Source organism: Oncorhynchus gorbuscha, linkage group LG02, assembly GCF_021184085.1.
Source record: "Oncorhynchus gorbuscha isolate QuinsamMale2020 ecotype Even-year linkage group LG02, OgorEven_v1.0, whole genome shotgun sequence".
NCBI lineage: Eukaryota > Metazoa > Chordata > Actinopteri > Salmoniformes > Salmonidae > Oncorhynchus > Oncorhynchus gorbuscha.
Genome location: NC_060174.1, coordinates 73,341,023 through 73,360,576, shown reverse-complemented (window position 1 = coordinate 73,360,576; position 19,554 = coordinate 73,341,023). Strand labels below are relative to the sequence as shown.

General features: G+C 42.2%; 1 protein-coding gene across 1 annotated transcript in view; it reads right to left on the bottom strand.

Moving 5' to 3' along the window:
- LOC124009107 (transcriptional regulator ATRX-like) overlaps positions 1–19,554 on the bottom strand; it is a 47,586-nt gene that overhangs the window by 11,726 nt on the left and 16,306 nt on the right. The window contains exons 7-24 of the mRNA XM_046320606.1: positions 15,355–15,464; positions 12,161–12,228; positions 10,226–12,042; positions 10,014–10,080; positions 7,149–7,300; positions 6,736–6,900; positions 6,500–6,614; positions 6,274–6,373; positions 5,876–6,049; positions 5,571–5,715; positions 5,350–5,459; positions 3,823–3,966; positions 3,080–3,257; positions 2,836–2,973; positions 2,471–2,646; positions 2,213–2,330; positions 1,960–2,090; positions 1,812–1,849 (exon numbers count right to left, since the gene is read on the bottom strand). Of these exons, the coding sequence (XP_046176562.1) occupies positions 1,812–1,849; positions 1,960–2,090; positions 2,213–2,330; positions 2,471–2,646; positions 2,836–2,973; positions 3,080–3,257; positions 3,823–3,966; positions 5,350–5,459; positions 5,571–5,715; positions 5,876–6,049; positions 6,274–6,373; positions 6,500–6,614; positions 6,736–6,900; positions 7,149–7,300; positions 10,014–10,080; positions 10,226–12,042; positions 12,161–12,228; positions 15,355–15,464 (3,946 nt within the window). The remainder of the gene's footprint in view (positions 1–1,811; positions 1,850–1,959; positions 2,091–2,212; positions 2,331–2,470; positions 2,647–2,835; positions 2,974–3,079; positions 3,258–3,822; positions 3,967–5,349; positions 5,460–5,570; positions 5,716–5,875; positions 6,050–6,273; positions 6,374–6,499; positions 6,615–6,735; positions 6,901–7,148; positions 7,301–10,013; positions 10,081–10,225; positions 12,043–12,160; positions 12,229–15,354; positions 15,465–19,554) is intronic.

The window sequence follows — 19,554 nt, the reverse complement described above, 5'->3', positions numbered from 1 at the left end:
ACGATTCTGTGCCTCCAACTTTGTGGCAACAGTTTGGGGAAGATCCTTTCCTATTTCAGCATGACAATGCCCCAGTGCACAAAGTGAGGTCCATACAGAATTGGTTTGTCAAGATCGGTGTGGAAGAACTGAACTGGCCTGCACAGAGCCCGGACCTCAACCCCATCGAACACCTTTGGGGTGAAATGGAACAGAGACTGCGAGCCAGACCTAATGGCCAACATCAGTGCCCGACCTAACTAATGCTCTTGTGGCTGAATGGAAACAAGTCCCTGCAGCAATGTTTCAACATCTTGTGGAAAGCCTTCACAGAAGAGTGGAAGCTGTTATAGCAGCAAAGGGGGACCAGCATCATATTAATGCCCATGATTTTGGAATGCGATTTGATGAGCAGATGCCCACATACTATTGGTAGTGTAGCTAGCAAGATGTAGTCTACTGGAAGGCACAAAACTAAGTAAATGTAAAACAGCAGGTAGCCTAGTGGTTAGAGCGTTGGGCCGAAAGGTTGCTAGATCGAATGCCCGAGCTGGCAAAGTAAAAATCTGTCATTCTGACCCTGAACAAGGCAGAAGAATTTGTTCTTAACTGACTTACCTAGTTAAATAAAGGTTCATTAAAATTTAAAACTAAACTTTCATTACATGTAGGTATTATTTAAATATGCAGTTGGTTTTCATTCAAATTAGCTTGCAGTGGTGATGTTTTCAATGTGATTCTTCTTTTCCTTTACCACAAACGGGCAGACAGAAAGAAAACCTCTGCTATCGCCTTCTTGTGAAGTTTGCTTTTTGGGAGTCTAGAAACAAATGGACAGGCGAGGTATTATGTTACCAAAAGGTGTGCATTACTAAAAGAAATAAGTGAAATAAACAAAAAAAAGTTAAATAAAAATCGGACTCCACCCAAGCGTACATAGACACGCATGAACTTTGTGGACCGCTTAAGAGTAGGCTTTAGCAGTATACCATATATACCGTATACAGAGCTATTTGGAAATAGCCACGGGATGTTTTTTCCAATACCGTCGATACCATCGAAACGGTTTAAGTTTTACCTGCAGTCAACTTGCACAATACATTAGGAGATAAAGAAACAGTGTTCATTTCACCTATCACATCATTTTTCATTATCAAGCCTACCAGTAGTTACCAGTCACATAGTAGTTCCCAGTCAAGAGACCATAGCCTTGAGTCACTTACTGTTGTGAAGCATGTGATCTAGTTACAGTATGGAATTCATAACTAAATGTTTTCCAGCTAGATATCTTATAACAAATGAGTTAACTGTCAAATGTTCTAATGCTCTGCTATTATGCATTTGATTTGCTAATTTAGCTATTTAAATAGCTAACTAGCTATAGCTAAGTGGTTAGCTTTTTCCAAAATCAAGCTTCACTTGCTAACAGCAGAGAATCCCCTCCTGGATCAAGAGCATCGCTGTCTAATATTTATTTTGTGCTTGCAGCAAACTAAGTAGTATTTTTGAGTTACCTGTATATCTTTATGAGCAGGGATGTCTGTCCTACAAGTAGTTCAGGTCAGAGACTGTATAAAATGTTAGCAATGCACTCATTAGCGTTTAGTTAGCATTCTCTATGGGACTTCACATTTACTTGTTAGCATTGCTAACCTCCGGATTACTGAGGCCCAGTCGGATTTGAAAATAGCACCCCTTGTGTTCCGTGCTGGTATTACGGAATATACCGGTATGGGCAAAGTTAGGTATGAAGGTATGACAATATGGATACCGTGCAAGCATACTTTAGAGATCTGTGACAAGGGGTAGCCTGAATATTCATGCTTACACACCTCTCAGCTTTCCCCTGGTGCTTTCCATCAAAATGGCCCTGAAAACAAAGAGAATCTCAGTTGGTGACAGGTTGACTGATGCTTCAGGATCTGTCTGGTGATGAGAAAATAGTATCTTTGGTCAAATCTGCATCTGATGAGTCTTTACCTTATTTTCTTTACTGATATAGTTGAGCTGCAGACACCAGGGATGCGTCCAGATTCGGCTGAGTATCTGGAAGTCCTTAAAGAGGCTGGTTCCAGTCTTGCCCCTGGCTCCCTCAACTACGGATCGTGCTCCTACAGACACGCATAGCTTTTTTCCCCCTATACTCTCATTTAAAGCCAAAATGTCTCTAAATAGCATACACATTTCATTACAGAGCTTTCTGAGTTAACTGGCTAAAGATGGAGGTTCTTACCAGTGAAGTTGTCCAGGTAGTAGCGATACAGTCTGTACTGGAGGGGGGTCACCCTCACTGCCATAACATACTCATGTTTAGGGGGCAGGAACTTGGTCAAGGCTGAGTAGTCTCTCCTCTGAGAAAAGAAAAACACACTAAGTGTATCCACTGGAGACTGACAAAGAATAACAAACAAATACTTGCAAAAAATTGTCAGTGGTTCTGATAAACTACTAATGAAAGTGCCATACACTCCTAGTAATTGAGCCATCTCACCTGTACACATCCTGCCAACATTGCATGAAGGACATGGGCACGATTCTTCATGATGCGGACATCTCTGGGGGTGGAGTCTGCGCACTGGCCATTCTGAATGGGGTTGATAAACCGATTCCGGAACTCCTTGATTGAGCCTAGAAGGTTCTCCTTGATGAAGTTCACCATGCAGTGGTCTGAAAGAACCAAAATATATATGACTAGACTTGAACATTAACAAGGAAATGATCGTGCAAATTATGTTCTCCTAAAATCAATTTTGAGATATATTAAAACTGAAATATGAATTAACTTGGCCAAATGTTGGGATACTGGTCAGAGTACAGTTTTAAATGGAAAGGTTGTCATAGACTGAAGCTCCTTACACTCATTGAGGTTGTTCTGCAGTGGGGTGCCTGTCAGCACCACTCTCCGTTTGGTCTTAATGGCACTCATAGCTTTGGAGATGTTGGACGCCTCGTTCTTAAGAATGTGCCCCTCATCGCAGATCACAAAGTCTGGACCTGGAGTACAACAAATGTAGTGTATTAGAGTTTCAACACAATAAACAAATGAATTAATGGTGCATACCTCTCAACACTACATGCATAGATTTAGTAGAGGATGTACCTGGATCGACCAGTGTGCTGTTAAAGGTCTTTTTGAATTGTCTGTGGGTGACTTTGAGGCCTAGTGTGAGGTTGCGGTACATCTCATAGCCCATGATCATAACACCACCATCCTTCTGCCATTTCTGCAGGGCAATATAACGCTCCTGAGGTCGCTTCAGTGTTGCCAACTCTGTCACCTACGAGGTGTATGTTAGTGTATAGAGACAAAGAAAAATGGTGAGAGAAATGAAGAGGTCGAGACAGGAAATGAAAGAAACATTAAATACTTTGAATATAGAGCTCGCCAGCTTGTAGTCAAAAAACCCTGAAATGAGTTACCTCTGGTTCATTCAGCCATTCCTATGGCGACAATTAACGAGGAAAGAACAGGGTTTTGGGATAAACACCGAAAACAAGGTCTGAGGTCAACACAAGCTTAGGAGATCTTATACGTTTTGTTCTATGGGATGTCAGTCAGTCAACATGGCCTTCATGAATTATGATGCATTTAGGTGCTTTTTCTATGTGCTCAAAATTCACAAAAAGTGATATTAGCTGATCTCATAGAACAAAACGTATAAAATCTCTGAAGTCTTATTTTCGGTGTTTATCCAAAAGCACAATTTATTTCCACAGAGGCTTAACCATGGCGGAGTTAGTGCCTACAAAATGACGCCATTGCTATTTTTTGATACTACATTGTATATGAATAACCTCTGCATTTATTTACCTTCAAAGAAAAAAAATCGAATCTACAACTACCTTGACTTTGTCAGCTCCCATGTTAACTTGCCACTTGTCAAACTCGTTGACCCAGTTAAGGATAGTGTTTAGTGGACACACCACCAAGGCAGTCCTGAAGTTCAGGCACCTTGACTGCAGCATTGTGTGGAGGAATGTCACCACCTAAATGAGAAAAATATTTCATCAAGAGACTAGTATCATTAACAAAATATACTGTTTTGTTATTGACACATGCATACGACAACACGTCTGTCACAACTCTGACAGACATAGATACCCTGCCAGACTTGCCACCAAGGGTCTCTTCACAAACCCCAAGTCCAAAACAAATTTAAGGCAATGCATAGTATTGTACAGAGCCACGGTTACATGGAACGCCCTTCCATTTCAAAATACCAAAGCAAACAGCTAAATATATATTTTAAACAAATAAAACATCTCACAACACAACGCCCATACCCAAAATAACTTGTATATCAAATGTTTGGACAACCTCATTCAAGGTTTTTTCATTGTTTTAAATAGAATAATAGTGAAGACATCAAAACTATGAAATAACACATGGAATCATGTAGCGACCAAAAAAAGTGTTAAATCAAAATATATTTTATATTGAGATTCTTCAAAGTAGCAACCATTTTTTCCTTGATGACAGCATTGCACACTCTTGGCCTTCTCTCATCCAGCTTCATGAGGTAGTCACCTGGAATGCATATCAATTAACATGTGTGCCTTGTTAAAAGTTAATTTGTGGAATTTCTTTCCTTCCTAATGTGTTTGAGCCAATCAGTTGTGTTGTGACGAGGTAGGGGTGGTATACAGAAGATAGCCCTATTTGGTAAAAGACCAAGTCCATATTATGGCAAGAACAGCGCAAATAAGCAAAGAGAAACGAGAGTCCATTACGTTAAGACATGAAGGTCAGTCAATCCGGAATATCAAGAACTTTGAAAGTTTCTTCAAGTGCAGTCGCAAAAACCATCAAGCGCTATGATGAAACTGGCTCTCATGAAGACCGCCACAGGAACGTAAGACCCAGAGTTACCTCTGCTGCAGAGGATAAGTTCATTCGAGTTACTAGCCTCAGAAATTACAGCCCAAATAAATGCTTCAGAGCTCAAGTAACAGACACATCAACTGTTCAGAGGAGACTGCATGAATCAGGCCTTCATGGTCGAATTGCTGCAAAGAAACCACGACTAAAGGACACCAATAAGAAGAGACTTACTTGAGCCAAGAAACACAAGCAATGGTTTAACACTTATTAACACACATGTGTTATTTCATAGTTGATGTCTTCCCTATTATTCTACAATGTAAAAAATGGTAAAAATAATGAAAAACCCATAAATGAGTAGATGTGTCCAAACAACTGGTACGTTGCGCTGATCTTGAGCTGTTCATGTCTATTATTATTTTGTATTATGTCATGTTTTATTATTATTTTTGGACCCCAGGAAGAATAGCTGCTGCTTTTGCAACAGCTAATGGGGATCCATATAAAATGCTAAACACTCATTTTGTTCTCTCTTCCCTTCCTCTTACCTGCAGTGTCTTCCCTAGGCCCATGCAGTGGGCCAGTAAGCAACCTGATCCAGGGGTTGAATTGGCCTTCTTCACTGACTCACAACAACAGTCCCAGATAAACTGCACACCTATCAAAAGGAAGAAGTACAGCAAATCGAAGGGGACACTGCTGTATTTGCTACTATGTTAATTATTGTATGTATTGGACTTGTACAACTGAAATAAAAACCAAGACTTACCATCCACCTGGTGAGGCTTGAGCCTGGTCACCAGGTTCCTGTGCACCTGAATGAGTGGCTCCCTGGTCCCCTCATCCTGATCCAAGACCAGCTTAGTGGTGATTGGACAGGCCACTTGAGAAACCTCATCGTCAATAACAATCACCTGTGAGGAAACCACCATTAGACCAAAACTGATCATATAAACCATATATAGATATAATATATAACGTATTTAAATAAAATAGACTAACAGTATGACATTTCTGAGAGAGCATGGTTTCAACAGTGAGTGTGAATGAGAGGGTTAGCTGTGTGTAGTGTACCTCTCTGAAGTCCTCCCTCTGCTCTCTGCCTGCCAGGCGTCTGCATCTATCCTCCTCCTCCTTCAGGGCTCTCTGGGTCTCTGAGCGGAGGTGCTCATCGATGATGATTCTGCGGATCTTCTTGCGGCCCTTAGGTGTACCTTTGTTGTCTCCGTCCTTCTCGTCATCGTCACTCTGTTTAGATAGACAGATCCGGAGGTCACCAGCACAACAACGCTTTTACCAGTACAATTTAACATTTAGCACCTGATACACAAACAGTAAACAAGAATAGCAGAATGATGATCATACCTCTCAGAAATCAAATAGTTGCACATCATGAAGTTATTAAGAAGAATTTAAAAGGTTGACTGACCATGCAAAAGTAAGATGAGATGGTGACATCCACTCGTTATTACCTTATCGACACTGGAGTCAGACAGCACAATATACGAGGGTTGCTGCTTCTTCTGTAGATAACTACGGACTGATTCCCTCTCGACTCTAGAGGTAGATGAGCTAAGGAGACAAAAGAGCAAAGATATTTCACTAATAAAAATAATGCAACCGCAATTACATGTAACAATGAAAGAAAACATGGTTTCCCTCCAGGTTAGCAGCATTGACAAAACAAATTAGTCTTACCTTTTGGGCTTCTGTTCATTGCCCTCGTTCTCAGATTGGCTCAACTCTTCACTCATACCAGACTCTTCCTGCTCTGATTGGCTATCATCACTACTCTGGCTCTCCAATGTCTCACCTGAGGCGATGGAAGAAAGCAGAAAATAACTTCAAAGTAATTGGACCAACTCCAAAACTAGTCTAGGGCACTGATGGTATCCAATCATAAAGTCGTTCCACAGAACCCATCACACACACACCTTCGGTTCTTCTAGACTTCTTGACTTTCTGCTCCTTCCCATTTTCTTCAACTGTTTTCTGATCACTTGGATTTCCATCATCAAGGCTGAGCTTGTGGCGTAGCAGACAGTGTCTGTGACGAGTTTTACTGGACTCAGAGTCAGAGGTCAAACTGGAGGTCTCCCCCTGCAGCAGAAACATGAATAATGTCAGGAGGACATAATATTCCTATATCAAATGTTAATTCAACCTGTACACTAATAAGCAGTGACACATGGCGATGTCTTAGATCACCACAATTACAATATGGGCCTACTTTAAAATGCCCAGTTAATAAGAAACAGGTCATGTCAGGACAGTATTTCAGCTTAATGACAAAAAAAAAATGTTTAAAAAATGGAAATGTCAGTGGAGGAAAAGAGGGATCACTTACCATTCTCATCTGAGCTTTGATCTTTCCCCTCTTCCTGCGCCTTCTCTTCCCTGTCAGATTCATCATCCTGTGATGACTCCTCGTCTGAAGAGAAATCCTCCCCCGATGAGTAGTTGGCTTTGATTTGGGCCAAGAGCATTTTCTTAGCGATTCTTTCAGAAGCAAGGAAGAGAGGGAAAAGGGACCGGAGGATCATTTTAATGATCATCACATCAAATCCAACATACCCTGCTTAATAGGTTGATTCTCTAAAGGAACTGGTCTTATATAGGAATTTACAATCAAGACGCAGGATTTCATCTTAAACTTAGCAATATCACCAGGAGATACATTTCTTCTAGAATTAATGAAAATAACAATGCTAGCTATTCTAATAGCTCTTTGCATTCCCTGACCTGTAAACAACCGACAATACATTTTTAAAATAATTCTGAGTGGGAACAGGCCATTGCTTTAAGTGGTTGAATGTTTCTTTCTTTACTGATGTAAATATCTGTTATGTGACCAAATAGACAGCTGAAATGCTCTGTCAAAGACCATTTCACTTAATTTAATGTTAAAAACGCAACACATTGAGGAGTCAAAGGCCAGATAACCTAACAACTTTGTTAGCACATTTGAATCAACCCTTCCCCTCCAAAACGTATCACTCACAAGATTAACAAAGCTGGTCCTATATAGAATAATGAAGACATACGAGACATTATAAAGGGTATTCATTTATTACAACGTATAGTTTCTCTTACAGAGTTCAGTCAATGACAAAAGTAAGAACATATCCTTGGTTTAACGCATGCTCTACAACATGCCTTTAACAAGGCTAACACTACAGCACCTCAGAGCTAATGACAGCATAATTATTAGTTCAATTTGAAAATAAGTTCTTACAACCACTTTTATTTTAGGTGGTATGCAGGAAACAGTTTGTGGGGTAAAAAAAAAAAAAAAATATTAAAAAGGTTTTGTTTGGGCTTTTTTACAAAGTTCAATATTCGGTGAAATACATGTATCTACTTACACATGAATATGTTTTTAAGAAACAATCCTTTTGGCAGAATAATAGTTGAATGAAACCTCAGATGAAGCCTCAGCGAGAAGTAAGTTTACATGAGGGCCCCTCATATGAGGCAGTATCAAACAGCAGCGGCCGACAACAGCCTGGGCCTGAGGCCTTTACCTCAAGTGTTTAAACTGGGAAAATGGAAGAATAAAAAGACACTTCACTATGTAAGACAACATGTCTCCTCGTCTCACAGCAATGTTGTAAGGCTGACCTCAGAGGTCACAAGAGAAGAGGACAAAGTTGTGGTTGAATAAAATGCATTACAACCATTCTACAGGACCAGCTTGAAGAGCGGTTGCTATTAGGAATCAAGCTCCTCCAAAGTAAAAAACAATTGCATTAGAGGTTTTTAAATCATTTAAAATGTAGGTAAATGGCCAATAAATACAGCCTTGCATGCAAAACAAACATGAAAATACTCTAAATATGATTATGCAATTAGTATCACAAACAAAGCATACAAGAAATTCAGCTAGGTGCCTGTGGTGAAAAAAGGCACAAAGAAAGTCAAATACAGTACAGTCTTTTAATCAGTGTCTTTGGTATACTGCTGTTTCGCATCACAAGTCCTCTTTCTCGGCTAAGCCCTCAACCTGGCCAGAAGCAATAAATCATATAATGTTAAAGATTCAATCAAGCAGAATAGATAGTTTTCCAGTCTGTTCAGAGAATCATTGGATAGTCAACCCATCGTATTAGTACTCAACTGTGTCAGAATAGCAGTGCTAAATACAGCCACTTCACCACTGGCATATTGCACATGCACTTCAAATATATCAAAAAAAAAAAAAAATCTTCCATACAGTAACCATACACCAACACCTAATACTAGCAGTAATGTGTATGATTTTACACTGCCTTGGAGAAATGGGCAACATCCAGCAGCCAGAAGGGTGCAGTCATGTACAATACGGTCCCCCTAAAGAATATCTGATCATGAACTGACCATTAGGGGATGTATAATATGAGGGTTGGGGTCCAAATTCCAGTCACTTAGGAAATGACATCAAATTCCATGATGACCAATTCCCAGTGACAGGAATGTAATTCACCCCTAGTATAGTCAAAGATAAATATAGCCAGACCTGTAAATTAAGTCTAAGTGTACGTTCAGGTGTGTATTCAGTAACCTGGTGTGGTTCATTAGCTTTTATTAAAAAAAGAAAGTATAATCACACTAACAAATAATGCAATCGATACCTTTAACATGGCTTAAAATACTTAATATACAGTATATTGTTCTTTTTGGTAAAAACTAGAATACTATATGTGGAAGAAATAAGGATGACTTGCAGTATTGTTGACCAATGAGAAACTATGAGGTATAAAATAATTTGTTTAATCTGTTTTAATAAGTGCATCAGGCTTTTGTGCAAACTAATACGATAACCAGCATTTTCCCCTCTTAATCACCTTGAAATGCACAGACATGGACAAATGATGCCACATTCTGCTAATTGACAACTCACATTTAACTTTAAATTACATTTTCAAAAAAAAAATTAAGGTAAATGAAAACAGTGGCATAAGTAGCCTATCATTCATAACACAGCCTTAGCAAGGTGTAAGGAGGGGTTTCTCCCTGTGCTTGACATGGTACCTTTGCTCTACACTAGAAATTGTATGGGATAGCTGCTGGTTTACTGCAGCTGCGGGTTGGACGAGACAGGATTGATTGGGAAGGGGTCTTGACAACGGAGGAGTCACCATTATTAGCACCCAACTTAGAGTTCCGTGGCGTGGCCTTTCTCCCGCGCCTAGGGTGTATTACAAACGCTAAGTCCGTTTGTTCGGAACCATACCTATTTTCTGGATCGTCATCATCTTCTGCTTCCCAAGAAGGCCCAGACCGGGTCTGCTCTTCATCGCCTACAGGTTAAGAGCACAAAAAAAAGGGTCAGTTCAACATTTGCCAATGATGAAATCTACATGGCTACATGAAAAGGGTTGAAATACAGCTCATGAATGCGGTGGTTTACCTCAAAAGTGTAGAGAAAGTGAGAGACCAACTCACCAGATGACTGGTGGAAAGCTGCTGACCCCAGTAAGGCCACCTCCTCAGTGATAGGCTTAATCTTCTGGTCACCACTGTCGTCGCTAGACTCAGAATCCTGGTCTCCCTCTTCTTGACTGGAAGAGGATGGCGACTGCTTTGTTTTCTGCTGGGACCGAGGTGTGCTTTTAGGCTTGGTTACCTGGGTATTACCCTCCTTGCCGAATGCAGATTCATTCTCTTTCTTGACCTTCCGAGGTCTGCCCGGGGGCCTATGTTGTGGACTATTCTTGCTGGGGGTAGGTTCATCCTCTCTCTTAACCTTCCGAGGCCTCCCCCTGGGCCTGCTCATAGTCTTAATCTCCTTCTGCAGGTCTGGATTGTCACTGGAGGAGTCCGAGTCAGAGGAGCGGTCTTGGGCCTTGCGTTTGCGGACCACTCTTTCTGGAGAAAGGGCAGTGTTCTTCTTCAGGCCGAAGAGGCATTTCTTGGTCACGCTCCGATGGTCTCCATCGTCACTTCCGGCTTCGTCTGAACTGCGAGCCATGGCTGCCCGCTGAAGGACAGCAGGGACCTCATCGGAGTCAGAGTCTTCAATTCCTCTCCCAAGCCCTCCCTCATCAGCTCCTTGAGGCACTTCAACATTGGGGCTGGTATCAGGGTCGGAGTCACCCTCACTGTCAGCGCCTGAGGGGGTAGACTTGGTCTTGCCCTCACCTGGCCTGCGTAAGGGCGTGGTCTTTACCCGAGGTGAGCGTCTATTCTCTGGTTCATCTTCCAGATCCAGCACCAGAGATTCATTTCCCTCCTCAGCAGATTCATACTCCCCTTCTGTTGCAGGTTCAATAGATTCACAGACCCCCTTACGTTCATCCACTTTTTCTTTTATTTCTTCCTCCAACTCCTTTTTTTCCTCCGCCTCCAACTCTGGGGGGCCAGAGGGTGGCTGTTTTTCAACAGGGACAGGTGTAAGTTGCACCACCAGTTGATTTGTCATGTCGGAAGGTTCTTCTCCGGGTTTGGAGTTTTTCCGTGGCCTGCCTCTACCTCGACGGGGTATTATCTCTGTGCCAAGGATACCTTTCATTTCACTTGAGGACGAAGGCCTTTCATCATCCGTAAAGCCTTTAGAGTCTGAATCATTCTCTTCCAAATGTTCAGATGCAATTTTCTTTAAGTAATGCAGGCAATTTTTATCAACAATGTCCATTTCCACACAACCCTCTTGTGCTTGTTGAGGTGCATCAGTACCAAAAGTGGAGTTTCCCCCATCTTTTGGCAGACCAATCTCTTTGAACTCCTCCCAAAGGGCTTCCTCCAGAGCTGTGTGGGACTTCTTTAGACCCTTTAGTACTGACTGAAAAGTCTTCAAGTATTGTCGCTTAAAATCCATTCCACCTTGAATGAATTTCACAAAAGTTGTGTTTACAGTGTTTGTAGAGTCCACAAGGTTTTTTGCCTTTTTGGCCATCTCCTCTGGAATTTGAAGGGTGTTGTAGTTGAACACCTCATGACCATCCATGCCACTATGGTTCCAATGACCCGTGGGAATGTTTTGAGAATGCCTGGGATGAGAGTCACAATGTCCAGATTTGCCATCACCTCTGCCCCTCTTGCGGTGGTCTTGCCACAAACTCCCCAGGTTGTCAAGAACGTTGTCACAGGCGACGACCAGGTCTAGAAGAGGCGCTGGGCTGCATACGTAGCAGTACCACTTACTCTCCTCATCTAGGATGCCAGACAGCTCCTTTCGCCCCAGATTACGCAAAATGCATTTCTTACAGAAGGCGTTGGGGCAAAAGTCGCAGCAGATCAGGTTTCCCCCCTCTGCACACCATCTGTAAGAAGCAAATATAGTAGTTTGAAGTAATGATTAACGTAACAACCTGTATGTTTTTTAATGTCTCAGGATTTGCTTGCAGCATCTTTTTGTTTAGGAGAACCACCCCATCGTACCTGCACTGTTCATCCATGCCATCACAATCCTTGCTGATGTCATCACTTGAGTAATACTTGAAACAAGACTGAGAAAATAAGACAATAAGGACAAAGCCTCCAAAAATGTAGCTGACCTCAACAAAATATTTTTGGAGAATGACACACTGAACAAAAATATAAATGCAACATGTAGTGTTGGTCCCATGTTTCATGAGCTGAAATAAAATATCCCAGAAATGTTCCATATGCACAAAAAGCTTATTTCCCTAAAATGTTGTGCACAAATTTGTTTACATTTAGTGACCATTTCTCCTTTGCCAAGATAATCCATCCACCTGACAGGTGTAGAATATGAAGAAGCTGATTAAACAGCATGATCATTACTAGGGTTGACCCCAATTAGTTGACGGTCGATTGTTTGATTGTTAGGCTGTTGGTCGACAGAGATTGTTTTAGTTGAGCTGTAACAAGTGTATATGCGCACATCTCAGTGAACTAATCCATTGGAGTCTTGGACTAAAAGCCCAGTTATACTCGATTCGAAAATGTGGTAGGCGGCTCCATATTGCAGATGTGACAGTTGCGGAGCCTCCAGAGGCATGCAGAGGCCAAATCGAGCTCTGTACCACATCGCCATGCGCCTCCCAAATGTTTTAATGCGGAGGGCTCTGTATAGCTCCCCATTGACATGATGGGTTGATTGTAGGTGGGGGCAGCACATCCTGCTCCGCAAAATGCAAGAAGTATGAATGCCCCGACGTCTGTGGAAGCCATATCACCATAAATCCTGCATAGCCAATGCAGACGTGTGATTGACCATGCACCCAGATGAACAATGCACTCTCCCACCAATTTGTGCATTCACTGTTTCATATCTTCATTGTGTGAATTTTTTGCATTTGATTATTAGTGTATATCAAACACCCGTAAATTAACCGTTAATTCCTAATCTAACGTTTGTTACTTTGGTTACGGTCATTTCTTTTAATGCATTCAATATTATTCCAGTCTTTTGTCGGAGTGGACATATTATTTACAAAGTCCATAACCTATGCTATACTTGTGAGAAACAACTTTCGGTTTAATTAATTCCATTTACGAGTTCTGTCAATTTAGTCATCGTCTTTTGTTTGGAACACCCCTGTCAATGTTGAGTAAGGACGCATACACAGAAGTGGCCTGCGCACAAATGCAGGCAGAAATACTAATCGGATCCCAAAACAGCACATTTATGATTGGCTTAACGCGCCACCACTAATGACCTGTGGAGCTCCTCAAAGTAATGTTTTCTTCAACTCAATGTTTTCTATACATTGAGAATGACAATAGTTCCTCAATGTATTTGAAAATATTTCCAGTGCTCTCCCTTTCGATAACCACTCAGCATGAAAGGGAAAAATGTCATGCTTTGCTCTGATCCAGTGGAAATGTCAGTGCTGCACTTGGACTGAAATAGGTTCTGGTACTCATTTTAGCTCCACAATACTTTAGAGCTAATATTCTATAAGAGGAACAGGAGTTCAAGCAGTAGAACATTTGAGGTGCTGGTACTCAGCTCAGGTGAACTCCTGCCCAAGTCAAGCACAGCTTCTTATCCTTTGCGCAAATAACCTACAAATGTGTGTCAAGCTCACTGGCACAGGAAATTGAGGACCCAGAATATTTTATACAATGTTGCAAGTTTGTGAGAGCAAGTTTTGGCTGGACCCAAGTTAATAATGGATACAATGTTTCAAGTTTGTTGCAAACAGGCAGTGTGTAGACAATCTGAGTTCTAAGAAGAAGAAAAAAATTCTACCTGCAGGCACAATGTTTTTATTTGTTGGCTTTATGTAGGCTTTTTAAAAGTAGTTGGCAATGGCAATAGAAGTAACTTTTTATGTTTGTATCATTTTCATTTAGATTGAATGTTGATTAACCACATGACAATGATTAAGATATGAAGACATTATTATAAATTAAACTGTTTCACTAAAATGTGCATATGAAAACCATAACTGGCACGCAGATCAGTAGAAATGGTAAGATAAATTGGCATTCCACATGAGAAAGATTGCCAACTCCTCATGTAGCCCATTACCGGCAACTTGTGCGAAAGCCAGCAGGAGGAGGAGGAAAACAGTTGGGTCAGGTTAAGTTTTTTTTCTTCTGGTTATCGAGACCTCTGGCGCCCTAGGGGAATCCAACTGTAAGCTTAAAGCATCAGACAAACTCAATGCATATAGTTTATTTTATTAAAACATATTAGGGTGTGTCTATATACAGAAAATACATGTTTAAAAATGTTGAGCAATTGAACAGACGACTTTCGGACGATCAAGATTTTTGATTTTGTCGGGGACAGCCCTAATCATTACACAGGTACATCTTGTGCTGGGGAAAATAAAAAGCCACTAAAAATGTGCAGTTTTGTCACAACACAATGCCACAGATGTCTCAAGTTGACGGAGTGTGCAATTGGCATCCTGACTGCAGGAATGTCCAACAGATGTTGCCAGAGAATTTAATGTTAATTTTGCTACCATAAGCCTACTCTAATGTTATTTTAGAGAATTTGGCAGAACATCCAACTGGCTCACAACCACAGAACACGTGTATGGCGATGTGTGGGTGAGCGGTTTGCTGATGTCAACGTTGTGAACAGAGTGCAGCATAAGCTACAGACAGCAAACAATAGCATTTTATAGAGAGCAATTTAAATGTACAGAGATACCATGGGAAGATCCTGAGGCCCATTGTGGTGCATGATAATGCACAGCCCCATGTCGTAAGGATCTGTTCCTGATTCCTGGAAGCTGAAAATGACCCAGTTCTTCCATGGCCTGCATAATCACCAGACATTGGGCGTGTTTGGGATGCTCTGGATTGACAGCGTGTTCCAATTCATGCCAATATCCAGGAACTTCACACAGCTATTAAAGAGGAGTGGGACAACATTCCACAGGCCAAAATCAACCGCCAGATAAACTCTACGTGAAGGAGATGTGTCACGCTGCATGACGCAAATGGTGGCCACACCAGATACTGAGTGGTTATCTCTGACTCCCAGTCATGTGAAATCCATAGATTAGTGCTTAATTTATTCATTTAAATGGACTAATTTCCTTATATAAACCGCATTGCAGTAAAATCTTTGCCATTGTTGCATGTTGCGTTTATATTTGTGTTCACTATAATTGTCCCAATCTTTGACAGACCCAGGTTCACCTCACCTTGCAAATAAGTACTTTGAGTACCGGATGCTGATTGAAGGAGTCCCTCTGGAAGTGGTTAACTTGCTGGCCACAGGCTGTACAGCTAACAATCTCCAAGTGTTCACCTCCTACAAAACACACAATCGATCAACCAATGCTTCCAAGTCTGCATTGCTTGCTCTTTGGAGTTTTAGGCTGGCTAAGAAAAAGCATCATTCCCCAAGAGAGGATGGCTTTCAACTTCAGCAGTGATGAATTCATGAAAAGATCATGATCATTAGAAATTAAATGATGGACTCCTCTTTGAGTCGGCATATTTCTCCAATGCTCAGTTGTTTGCACAGAACTGCCAGGATCTAGGATCAAGGAGACACTCAAGTTTTTTAATCCTATATCTCTTGGCACATTCATGAAAATAGTAACAGCCTCTAAACCATCAAGATGCATACTGGACCCTATTCCAACTAAAATACTAAAAGAGCTACTTCCTGTGCTTGGCCCTCCTATGTGGAACATAGTAAATTGCACCCTATCCTCCGGATGTGTACCAAACTCACTTAAAGTGGCAGTAATGGAATAAACAAACATGCAGTCAATAATACAATAGACAAAGTATATATAGTGTTTGTGCAAATGAGGTAGGATAAGGGAGGAAGGCTATAAATAGGCCATAGTGGCGATGTGATGGATGTGCAGAAGATGAGTGTGCAAGTAGAGATAAATAACAGTATGGGGGATGAGGTAGTTGGATGGGCTATTTACAGATGCCGTGATCTGTGAGCTGCTCTGAAGCTGGTGCTTAAAGTTAGTGAGGGAGATATGGATTTCCAGCTTCAGTGATTTTTGCAGTTTGTTCCAGTCATTGGCAGCAGAGAACTGGAAGGAAAGGCTGCCAAAGGAGGAGTTGCTATACCTGCTGGAGTACATGCTATGGATGGGTGTTGCTATGGTGACCAGTGAGCTGAGATAAGGCGGGGCTTTACCTAGCAAAGACTTGTAGATGACTTGGAGCCAGTGGGTTTGGTGACGAATATGAAGCGAGGGCCAGCCAACGACAGCATACAGGTCGCAGTGGTGGGTAGTATATGGGGCTTTGGTGACAAAACGGATGGCACTGTGATAAACTACATCCAGTTTGCTGAGTAGAGTTTGAGGCTATCTTGTAAATTACGTCGCCGAAGTCAAGGATCGGTAGGATAGTCAGCTTTATGAGGGTGTTTGGCAGCGTGAGTAAGGGTACTGTGTTGCGAAATAGGAAGCCAATTCTAGATTTAATTTAAGATTGGAGATGCTTAATGTGAATCTGGACAGAGAGTTTACAGGCTAACCAAACACCTAGGTATTTGTAGTTGTCCACGTATTCTAAGTCAGAACCGTCCAGAGTAGTGATGCTAGTCGGGCGGGCAGGTGCGGGCAGCGATCGGTTGAAGAGCATGCATTTAGTTTTCTTGCATTTAATAGCAGTTGGAGGCCACAGAAGGAGTGTTGTATGGCATTGAAGCTCGTCTGGAGGTTAGTTAACACAGTGTCTAAAGAAGGGCAAGAAGTACACACAATGGTGTCGTCTGTGTAGAAGTGGATCATAGAATCACCAGCAGCAAGAGCGACATTGATGTATACATAGAAAAAGAGTCGACCCGAGAATTGAACCCTGTGGCACCCCCATAGAGACTGCCAGAGGTTTGGACAACAGGACATACGATTTTCGAAATGGGGCGTGCTTATTTAAGATGGTGAGGAAAGCACCTTTAAAAAGTAACCAGGCATCGTCTACTGACGGAATGAGGTCAATATCCTTCCAGGATACCCGGACCAGGTCGATTAGAAAGGCATGCTCGCTGAAGTGTTTTAGGGAGCGTTTGACAGTGATCAGGGGTGATAGTTTGACCGCAGACCCATTATGGACACAGGTAATGAGGCATTGATCGCAGAGGTCCTGGTTGAAGACAGCAGAGGTATATTTGGAGCACAGGTTGGTTCAGATGATATATATGAGGGTGCCCATGTTTACGGATTTGGGGTTGTACCTGGTAGGTTCATTGATAATTTGTGTGAGATTGAGGGCATCAAGCTTAGATTGTAGGATGTCCGGATTTTAAGCATGTTCCAGTTTAGGTCACCTAACAGTACAAGCTCTGACGATAGATGCGGGGCAAACAATTCACATATGGTGTCCAGGGAACAGCTGGGGGCAGAAGGGGGTCTATAGCAAGCGGCAACGGTGAGAGACTTGTTTCTGGAAAGGTGGATTTTTAAAAGTAGAGACCAAATTGTTTGGGCACAAAACTGGATAGTAAGAAAGAACTCTGGCAGTTTTATCTTGTCGGCAAATGTTATAGTTAGGGATGGAAATTCCAGATTTTTTGGTGGCCTTCCTAAGCCAGGATTCAGACACGGCTAGGACATCCGGGTTGGCAGAGTGTGCTAAAGCAGTGAATAAAACAAACTTAAGGAGGAGGCTTCTAATGTTAACATGCATGAAACCACGGCTTTTACGGTTACAGAAGTCAACAAATGAGAGCACCTGGGAAATGAGTGGAGCTAGGCACTGGAGGGCCTGGATTAACCTCTACATCACCAGAGAAACAGAGGAGTAGGATAATGGTACAGCTAAAGGCTATAAGAACTGGTTGTCTAGTACTTTCGGAACAGAGAGTAAAAGGAGCAGGTTTCTGGGCACGGTAGAATAGATTCAAGGCATAATGTACAGACAAGGGTATGGTAGGATGGGAATACAGTGGAGGTAAACCTAGGCATTGAGTGACGTTGAGAGGGATACTGCCTCTAGAAACAATTTAAACCAGGTGAGGTCAACAAAGTGTGGGAGGTCGAACTAAAGGGTTAGCTAAGGCGTATTGAGCAGGGATAGAGGCTCTACAGTGAAATAAGGCAATAATAACTAACCAAAACAGCAATGAACGAGGCATATTGACATCAGGGAGAGGCATGCATAGCGGAGTGATCATTGGGTCCAGTGAGTAACTGGGCGAGCTGGAGAAACAGCGATTCAGACAGCTAGCAGGCTGGGGCAAGCAGGCTAGCAGAAGGGCCTTAGACATCGGAACGGAAGAAGTCAGTTGTAGCCCCTTGTAGCCCCACACGGTTACGTCAGCAGATCAGTCGTGATGGATCTGGAGGGCTCTGTGTAGAAAAAGGGCCCTGGCCAATAGGCAAAATAGGTATTGTAGCCCAAGAAAATAGGCTTTTGGACCTCTTCAACTAACAGTCCAGTGTGTTCTAGAGAGCAAGTGGGCCCCGGCTAGCAGGCTAGCAGATGGGCATTCAGGGGACATCACGATGGGGGAGCCAGTTGAAAAAAACCCTCGGGCAGAATACGTCGGTAGGCCAGTCATGATGGATTGGCGGGGCTCCGGATAGGCAATAAAAGGGGCAAAATAGGTATTGTAGCCCAAGGAGTGGCTGATGGACCTCTTCAGCTAGCCAGGAGATGGGCCTAGCATAGGCTAGCTCCAGGCTAATTGGCGCTTTCTTTGTGACAGAGACGTTAGGAAGGAGAAGCCAATCGCTAGCTCCGATGATCCAGGTGAAGTGGTTCAGAGCTTGCAGTAGGAATCCAGGGATATGGAGAGTAAGTAGTCCGATACGCTCTGGGTTGAATCGCGTTGTGCAGAATGGCAGGAGTTGTCCGGGCTAAAGTTTAGCTGATGACAGCTAGCAGTGGCTAGCTGACTACTAGCTAGTTAGCTGTCTAGCTTCTGTTGGGGGTTCCGGTTCTGAAGTAAAGAAAATGGGTGAGGCAGTCTGCAGGAGAGTATGTTGAAGTTGGGGTTAAGAAAAATATGCACGAAGATAAAAGATATACACAGGACACAACAAGATAAAAGACGCCATCTTGAAAACGCTTCACTCTGGTTTTCGACACCATCATAGCACTGAGTCTGCACTCGTGAAGGTGGTAAATTACCTTTTAATAGCGTCAGACTGCATCTGTCCACGTGCTCCTAGACCTTAGTGCTGCTTTTGACACCAGCGATCACCACATTCTTTTTGAGAGATTGAAAACCCTAATTGGTCTACACGGACAAGTTCTTGCCTGGTTTAGGTCTTATTTATCGGAAAGATATCAGTCTCTATTAATGGTTTGTCCTCTGACAAATCAATTGTACGTGTCGGTGTTCCTCAAGGTTCTGTTTTAGGACATACACACACACAAACATACAGTTGAAGTCGGATGTTTACATATGCTTAGGTTGGAGT